At 41.5% G+C, this 9,796-nt stretch overlaps 1 protein-coding gene across 1 annotated transcript in view; it reads right to left on the bottom strand.

The window, feature by feature from the left end:
• The window catches only part of LOC107565008 (low-density lipoprotein receptor-related protein 1-like), a 64,940-nt gene that overhangs the window by 20,608 nt on the left and 34,536 nt on the right, over nucleotides 1–9,796 (bottom strand). The window contains exons 24-28 of the mRNA XM_016250192.1: nucleotides 7,100–7,222; nucleotides 5,828–5,944; nucleotides 3,310–3,416; nucleotides 3,047–3,179; nucleotides 583–714 (exon numbers count right to left, since the gene is read on the bottom strand). Coding sequence (XP_016105678.1) covers nucleotides 583–714; nucleotides 3,047–3,179; nucleotides 3,310–3,416; nucleotides 5,828–5,944; nucleotides 7,100–7,222 — 612 coding nt within the window. The remainder of the gene's footprint in view (nucleotides 1–582; nucleotides 715–3,046; nucleotides 3,180–3,309; nucleotides 3,417–5,827; nucleotides 5,945–7,099; nucleotides 7,223–9,796) is intronic.

Raw genomic sequence — 9,796 nt, 5'->3', positions numbered from 1 at the left:
AAAATTGTTCATTAGAAGGGGGTGTCCCAATACTTTTGGCAATATAGTGTGCAAGCCAGCCTAGCTATTCAAAATCTTTGTCTGCAATTTAATAATATTGACCTATTACTTTTGCTATTGCTTTTGACCATTAGATATGAGTAATATAATTCATGCAGAACCTGTTTTATGGACTTATACTTTCTGTAGTACCACACTATTCTGCTGACATGGAATGAGTTTGACTACTTAATCAGTTATATTAATAGAAATGCTTCACTGGGGCAAACACAAAAATCCGAAAATAATAAATAGGATACCCCATAGCAGCATTTCCAGCAGTATCCAACATTTCTCAATCATGATCTTACTCAGCTAAATGTGACTGTATTCCTTGTTTGCTATCTACCTATGCACACACAGCATACAATGTTAAACATTTTCTACATTATGAACCTTAACCCAAAAACCTTTAGCTTCATACACTGTAGATAATTGTGACCCTGCCTGTGGAAACCCAGCTAAAGTATTTTTTTTAAACAGTGGATGAGAAATTCACTCATTGATTTGATTAATAAAAGCCTCCTTCGAGATCGTTTTGACCGACATGTTTATTGCGCATTATTTTCTCATCTGAATTGTCTCCACAGTCGTCCTCGCCGTCACACATCCAGCCCAGCGGCTTACACAGAGTGTTATTACACTGAAACTCATCCAGAGGGCAGAATCGACCCACTACACACACACACACACACACACACACACACACAGAGAGAAAGAGGGTAACTCATCTGTATTCATTCCAGCACAGCCGCACAGCAATTATTGTGAATGTCTGTGTGTGTGTGTGTGTGTGTGTGTGTGTGTGTGTGTGTGTGTGTGTGTGTGTGTGTGTGTGTGTGTGTGTGTGTGTGTGTGTGTGTGTGTGTGTGTGTGTGTGTGTAAAACACTTGGCAGCGCATCTTCAGAAAGACCTCCTTGAATACTAAAACCCTCTCCAGAGAGTCTGATGACTCTAATTAATACTGCAGGCACTGATTTACGGGAAATGCTGTTGTTTAAAGGAACAGTTCAACCATAAATAGAAATTCTGTCATTAATTACTTAACCCATACCAAAAGTACCATAAACCTAGCCCATACAACTTATGCCCTACATTTCAAATTGAAAGTTAACCACTTCACCTTGTGTTAACTACACATATGTATGTAGATAGAATCTAGACAAGAATGCGGGCTAAGATTAGCAAAATGTTGACTTTTTTGTCTGTTCCTCACACAAAGCTATTTTGTATGACTTTAGAAGATATGTAATATAGTGCACAAATCGTATGGACTTCTTTTATGGATATGTGGTCACTATAAATTATAATTAGAAAAGAGCTATAAGAAGATTCTTCAAAAATTGTCTAAAGCAAACAAAGTGAAAGGAATTGTTCACCCAAACAAGGAAACTTGCTTAAAATGTACTCAGCCTCAGACCATCCAAGATGTAGATAAGTTTGTTTCTTCATCAGAACAGATTTGAAGAATTTTGCCATTGGATGCTTTACAGTGAATGGGTGCCGTCAGAATGAGAGTCCAAACAGCTGATAAAAACATCACAATAATCCACAAGTAATCCACAGCACTCCAGTCCATCAGTTAACATCTGGAGAAGTGAAAAGCTGCATGTTTGTAAGAAACAAATTCATCATTAAGATGTTTTTAACTTTAAACCACTGTCTAAAATACCACTGTGTCTGGCTAAAATACAAGTCCTCTCTCCATAATATTGCTTTCTCCAGTGAAATATTGTCTTGTCTGAACCAGGAGAGAAATATGCACAGATCAAGCACCGTTTACAAACAAAAACATCCCAAAACAGTTCTAAACAAATTTGTTGAGAAAGCAATATTATGAATTATGGACTTATATTTTGGCAAAAATTTTGGCCTAAATGCCTTAATGATGGATTTATTTCATACAAGCAGCTTTTCACTTCTCAAGACATTAACTGATGGACTGGAGTGGTGTGGATTACTTGTGGATTATTGTGATGTTTTTTTATCAGCTGATTGGACTCTCATTCTGACGGCACCCATTCACTGCAGAGCATCCATTGCTGAGCAAAGTCATTTAATGCTAAATTTCTCCAAATCTGATGAAGAAACAAACTCATCTTGGATGGCCTGAAGGTGAGTATATTTTCAGCAAATTTAAATTTTGGGGTGAACTATTGCTTTAATAATGACAGGTTCAGTTTTAGGTAACTATGGGCCCTATTATACACCCGGTGCAATGCAGCGCCAGGCGCGACGCAAGTGTTTTTTGCTAGTTTCAGCCCGACACAGTTAGCATTTTCACGTCCTGCACCACGTTGTTCAAATACATTTGCGCCCATTTGTGCGCTCATGGGTGTGCTGGTCTGAAAACGAGGTGTGTACAGGCGCATTGCTGGCGTGTTGCTATTTTGAGGCAACTGAAATAGACTGCGCCATTGACCAACTAATAGTTCTTTTGTTATTTATAGAGTGCGTTAGTATAGGAGGGTCCACAGCGCACGTACACTCTGCTCATTACACACACAGGGACGCACAACAGCACAAAACATGCCAAATATTAAAATAGAAAGGATTGCAATGTAAAAGATTACTATTGTGTAGGCTACATAAATATAAAAATGCCTACATGTCATAATGGATTAACAATGGATTGCATTGCATGTATCAGAATTAGGCTACCTATTTGCTCGCGCATGAGCAGCTCCGTTTCATCTCTGGAGACGCGTTCTGTCTTTGCGCTTGCAAATTCCGCCATGTAAATAGCAAATCCGCCATGGCACGAGCGCAACAGGCTCTTAATGGGAATGGGAGATGAGACTCTGATTGGTTTATTGCACGTTATGGCCAAAACACACCCATTACTCATTAAGAGAATAGGGCCAACCCTTTTAGACCATTTTCCCGTCGTTAAACCAGCATAAGTGGATTTGGACACGCCCTAAGTGCACCTGCGCCGTGCGCTTTAGACCTTGCGCTTAGATCGTTAAAATAGGGCCCTATGTCTTTAAGAAGTGTGTTTTTAACCTCCAATGGCGCAGTTCTCCTCGTCACTGCCATCCATGCAGTCGGCATCAGCGTCACACCTCCAGCGGAATGGGATGCAGTGACCGTTCTTACACTGAAACTGGTCGTTATCACACTTCACGTCACAGCCATGCTGCAAAATACACACACACAGTACATACTGCAATGAGTATTTGCCATTTATGAGGGTCATCATTGATGAAAATTCTGCTGAAGTGGGTGTTTTCCTGAAGCAGGTGTGAATGAGTGGTTTTGTGACTTGCCTCGTCAGATCCGTCAGTGCAGTCATGATCTCCATCACACTTCCATCTGCCAGCAATACAGCGGCCGCTGGTGCAGGCAAACTCACTCTCAGAGCACTGCCTGGGCACTGACACAGACACAAAACACACATATTATTCACATTCATATTTTAGAATACAGTAGGGTGAATCTTACAAAACCAGTCAAAAACATGTCCAGGTCACATTTCACTACACAATCAAAATAAATAAATTATATTTATATTTAGCATGAAGTTAATAAAACATGATAGATTTTTTTTTTTTTTACATCATGCCATTTGTATCTATCTGTCTGTCTGTCTGTCTGTCTGTCTGTCTATCTATCTATCTATCTATCTATCTATCTATCCATCTATCTATCTATCTGTCTGTCTATGTGTCTGTCTATCTATCTATCTGTCTGTCTGTCTATCTATCTGTCTGTCTGTCTGTCTGTGTGTGTGTCTGTCTATCTATCTGTCTGTCCGTCCGTCCGTCCATCCGTCCATCCATCTATCTATCTATCTATCTGTCTGTCTATGTGTCTGTCTATCTATCTATCTGTCTGTCTGTCTATCTATCTGTCTGTCTGTCTGTCTGTGTGTGTGTCTGTCTATCTATCTGTCTGTCCGTCCGTCCGTCCATCCGTCCATCCATCTATCTATCTATCTATCTGTCTGTCTATGTGTCTGTCTATCTATCTATCTGTCTGTCTGTCTATCTATCTGTCTGTCTGTCTGTCTGTGTGTGTGTCTGTCTATCTATCTGTCTGTCCGTCCGTCCGTCCATCCGTCCATCCATCCATCTATCTATCTATCTGTCTGTCTATGTGTCTGTCTATCTATCTATCTGTCTATCTATCTGTCTGTCTGTCTATCTGTCTGTCTGTCTGTCTGTCTGTCTTATCACAATAAAGCACATTGTTATCCCAATTCTCATTTGTAGTACAAAAAAAATCTCATTCTCATCACAGTAATGTATAAATGTGTAAATAACTAAATAAAACATGTTTTATTGAATTTGTAAGTATTCATACACAACTGTTCAAACGTTTGGGGTTAGTAAGATTTTGAAAGTAGTCTCTTTTGCTCACTAAGGCTGCATTTATTTGATCAAAACCAGAGTAAAAGCAATAATGTTGTGAAATATTGTGTATTAATATTGTGATATATTATTTCAATGTAAAATAAGTTTTCTATTATAAATATAATGTAATATATTTTAAAATGTAATTTACTCCTGCAATGCAAAGCTGAATTTTCAGCATCCAATCTTCAGTGTCACATGATCCTTCAGAAATCATTCTAATAACATTTTGTCTTCTTATCAATGTTGATTTCCATATATATATATATATTTGGAAACGATGATATACTTTTATTAAGATTTTTTTTTATAAATAGAAAATTAAAAAAAACTGCATAAAATGCATAAATGTCTTCCTATTCGATTGATTACTTTAATGCATCGTTTCTGAATAAATGTATTAATTTCTTTTTTTTTTTTAAAGTAGTGCACATTATTGTAGAATTTCATGTATAGTTTATAATTTAGGCTCATTAAGTTAAAAATAATTGCCACTGATAATAGCAGGAACTACAAACAAACTCAAAAGTAAAAGTCTGGAAACAATGACAATGAGACGTTTAGGAGGAAAATGTACTTCGTTGTCATTAAAAAATGTTTGACATGGTGCAAAAAAATCTTAATGGCCCTAAAAACAAGCAAAAGTGTCTAAAAACCAAATGTCATGGTAACATGTGGCATGGACATTTTTTTTCTTGACATTCACCCAGAAGAGTCTCATTAGATCATGTCAACTTTAGAAGGAGGGGTTTGTAGGTAATATGATTGTTAAGGGTGTACAGCTCAAACCAGAGGCACAAAGACGGATGGAGGTCTGGGTGTTTGGGAGCAGCAAGCAAAAAAAATCAAATTAAAATTCAATCAATAACTGCTCAAAAACTACAGGAATAGGCTTCACAGTTGCTAGCTGCTGAGCACTGGAAAAGGCTCATTATTAATCATTGACCATCATCATTATATCTTCATTAACCATTTAGTTTCAAAGACTGTCAATGATACTTTCGGTTTTTCATGCATAGTGAAACAAAAAGGACCATTCAAGCCTTCCAGTGTCATCAGCGAGCAGCCATTGAAGCAGAAGTTCAGGACTGAAGTGGACATTTGAAAATGGAAACCTACCTCTAACCCACATCAATGTGGCAGTGTGAAATGAAGAATAAACAAGATGTAGACACGTAAATGATCAGACGAAACAAAAACATGCACAAAGGGGAAATAAAGTTCTCTTGTTCATTAAAGAGTGCTCATGAACAAATAAATGAGAATGACAATGATCAGGTTTTTCGGCTCATTTCAGCAGGGCCTTGCTTTCAGAACGCTCTGTTCCTGCTGTCATTGCTGTGATGTAAGGTGAAGCGTGTCTCTGGATGTGTGTGTGCCTGATATTTGTCCGGACCCGTGCAGTCTCAGCATTCAGATGCTGGAAACCTACCACACTTGTCCTCGTCCGAGTTATCCCCGCAGTCGTTGTCATAGTCACACTGCCAGCGGCCGGGAACACAGCGGTTGTTTTTACAGCGGAACTGATACGGCTCACACGTCCTCTCATCTGCATATACAGTCACAATATTAATGCTCTTTAATTCTTCAGTGGCAGGGTCTAAAATGACTCTAAATTATAGAAACGCTGACATTTTAAAAGTTAAGGGAAAAGTAAAGTTAATCCAAAAATTCTAATTCTCTCATCATTTTACTCACCCTCATGTCATTCCAAACTCATAACAATTTTGTTAATCTTTGATATCAAATTATCAAAAAAATATATTTTTCAACGAAACCCAAGAGGTTTCTGTCCCTCCACTGAAAATCCAGGTAACCCAAACTTAGAAGATTCAAAAAGCTCATAAAGGCATCACAAAGCAAAGTCATATGAATTGAGTGGTTTATTCCACGCGAGATATGATCACTTTATATGATGCACAGATTTAACTTTGGCTTGTGTGCCGCTTTTAAATCATTTTAAAATGTAATTCCTTGCTTTTATTAATGCGATTTTTTGTGATTATTTTAATTACTTTTATGTAAAGCACTTTGAATTACCATTGTGTATGAAATGTACTATATAAATAAACTTGCCTTGCCTTGTGTGTATTAACGTAACAGGTGCATCTCAATAAATTAGAATGTCGTGGAAAAGTTCATTTATTTCAGTAATTCAACTCAAATTGTGAAACTCGTGTATTAAATAAATTCAATGCACACAGACTGAAGTAGTTTAAGTCTTTGGTTCTTTTAATTGTGATGATTTTGGCTGACATTTAACGACAACCCACCAATTCACTATCTCAACAAATTAGAATATGGTGACATGCCAATCAGATAATCAACTCAAAACACCTGCAAAGGTTTCCTGAGCCTTCAAAATGGTCTCTCAGTTTGGTTCACTAGGCTACACAATCATGGGGAAGACTGCTGATCTGACAGTTGTCCAGAAGACAACCATTGACACCCTTCACAAGGAGGGTAAGCCACAAACATTCATTGCCAAAGAAGCTGGCTGTTCACAGAGTGCTGTATCCAAGCATGTTAACAGAAAGTTGAGTGGAAGGAAAAAGTGTGGAAGTCAAAGCATCAAGACTTTTGAGAACATAACCATGCCTGCTTCTATCTGTCAATAGGCTTGACAATGGATAATGTACATTGAATTTTGATTCAGATTTGAATATAATGAGTTTTTAATTTAATTTCAACAATTTCCACTTACTGCAGTTGGCGGGTTCGTCGGATCCATCGACGCAGTCATTATCACGATCACACACCCACACGCGCGGGATACACCGTTTGGTTATAGTGCACTGGAACTGGTTAGGCGCACACGTCACCTCCGCTACACACAAATAAACAGGTTATACTTCAGTCACATAAATATATAGTCTGACCTGTGTAGGGTAAAGCCTAAACCAAACATTTGCGTTTCTAGAGGGGACCTTGGTAGAAATCGCGTTCCGGGCTTTCCGGTGCCCATCAATAGAAATCGCATTCCTCAGGCCCACTCGTGGCACCAACACTGGGACCAAATATTATGGCTCTAGCAGTGGAAACACTCCTGCTCCTCACCTATGCTCAATCCCTTGAAAACCACACCCGTGAGTTTCTCCACCTGGCAAACTCTGTGCACTTCCTGGGCAGGTCCCTAACTGTTTTTTTCTATGTCTTTGAGAGACATTTTGTGCCTTTGTGGAGCTGGCTCTACAGCTGAGTGGATCCTCTTCACCATGGGTAAAGTTGAGGATCCTAACCTTCCAGTATCCGCTTCAGCCCCAGAGCTCATACAAGAGTCTGTTCCAGTCCCTGAATTGAAAATTTTTAATACTGAGCCCGAGGATGAGCACATGCCTGCCACAGACTTTGAGGCTGTGCACACACCTGCCAAGGACCCCAAGCAGCATGAATGACTCACAAGTCCTATCCTCCTCCACCAGGAGCTTCTTCATTAGCTACCATGACTCCCCCTCTTGCTCTTGCTCCGCCGGTTCTCCCCAGTCCTCCAGCTTCACCACAACATATCCTGGCTCCGGAAGGTCTTCAATCCCTTTGGCTCAGCATTGTCCTCAGTCACACCGACTCTACCTTGGTCCTCCGATTCCCCTGGCTCCACCTCTCCTGTTCGAATGTGTTCCCAAGATGGCGGCGCGTGCACACGCTGCGGCTTCTCTCTCTCCTGACAGAACGGTGTTTTTGTGTTTTTTATCTTGTGAGTCGCAGTGTTTTTGTACGTATTCGTCGTGTCTATCTGTCTCTAAGCGCGCATACAGTCATGAGTTTCTGCTCGATGTCAGTAGAACCACATTAGAGCTAAACTCCGCGCAAGCCGAAGAGCTGCATGACCTCGGTCTGCTCCGGAGGCCTACACCATCACCGACCCCCACTGCTGCACCTCACCCACAGCGGAAGCGCCATAAGCAGCACGACGGGAAGCAGAAGAGGGTTAAGCGCAGAGGTATTCGGGCTAGGCTAGCAGCTAACCCACACAAGCCAGCTATCCCCACCATCGTACTGGCTAACGTACACTCTTTGGATAATAAACTGGACTTCATCCGACTACTACGCTTAACTCAGAGGACTGTAAGAGACTGTTGTGTTTTTGTGTTCACGGAAACATGGCTCAGCAACAGCGTTCCGGACTCCGTTATTCAGCTCGATCAGCTAACAAGCTATCAAGCGGACAGAGTTCTCGTCGAGGGAGGTAAGACCCACGGCAGCGGGCTTTGTGTTTACATCAATGATGCGTGGTGCCGCGATGCTGTTGTGGTCTGCAAACACTGCTCACCCCTGGTGGCGTTTATGATTATTAAGTGCCGGCCGTTCTATCTACAGAGGGAATATACAGCCATACTGCTCGTTGCTGTATACATCCCTCCCAGCTCCAACAACAACAACCTGCATACAGACCGCTCATTAAAGTTGCCAAACCAGTTCACAAACAGATACAAGTGTGGCCGGAAGGGTCATGAGAGGCTCTTTAAGACTGTTTTAACACCACTGACTGGAATATGTTTAAGCAGGCTGCCACATACAAAACCACCACAGACCTTCAGGAGTACACAGAGACTGTCTCTGCCGACATCACCAAGTGCATTGATGATATAATGGTCACAAAAACCATCACTGTCCGGGCCAACCAGAAGCCGTGGCTAACAGGGGAGGTCTACAGACTCCTGAAGACGCGGAACGCTGCCTTCAGAACTGGAGATGACAGCAAGGGCCAACCTTTCCCGCGGCATCAGAGAGGCTAAGAGACAGTACTCCAGGAGGTTAGCCCATCATTTCAGCGACAGCAGAGACACTCGGAGCCTGTGGCAGGGGATACAGACCATTACGGACTACAAGCCCCCACCGCGGACCTGTGACAGCACCATCTCCCTGCTGAACGAAATGAACACCTTCTTCGCTCGCTTTGAGGCACAAAACAGCACCACTGCATAGAAGACTCCACCTCCTCCCGGCGACCAGGTGATGACGCTGTCCCCAGACAGCGTGAGGAGATCCCTCAGCAGGATCAATGCACGCAAAGCTCCGGGTCCTGACAACATTCCTGGGCATGTACTGAGAGACTGTGCAGTGGAACTCACTGATGTCTTTATAATGACTACCGTCCAATTGCACTTACCCCCATCCTCATGAAGTGCTTTGAACGGCTAGTCATGCACCACATCAAGTCTGTCCTCCCCCCCTCCCTGGACCCCTTCCAGTTTGCTTATCGGTCCAACCGCTCGACTGATGATGCCATCGCCACTGCCCTCCGCTAAGCACTCACACATCTGGACAAAAAAGACTCATATGTTAGAATGCTGTTCATAGACTTCAGTTCAGCATTCAACACAATCATCCCTCAACAGCTCATTCACAAACTGGTCCAGCTGGGGCTCAACACTTCGCTGTGCAACTGGCTGTTGGACTT

Source organism: Sinocyclocheilus grahami, unplaced genomic scaffold (assembly GCF_001515645.1).
Source record: "Sinocyclocheilus grahami isolate Dianchi unplaced genomic scaffold, SAMN03320097.WGS_v1.1 scaffold973.1, whole genome shotgun sequence".
NCBI lineage: Eukaryota > Metazoa > Chordata > Actinopteri > Cypriniformes > Cyprinidae > Sinocyclocheilus > Sinocyclocheilus grahami.
Note: the sequence above shows the minus strand (reverse complement) of the source record. Positions and strands in the feature narration are given on the sequence as shown.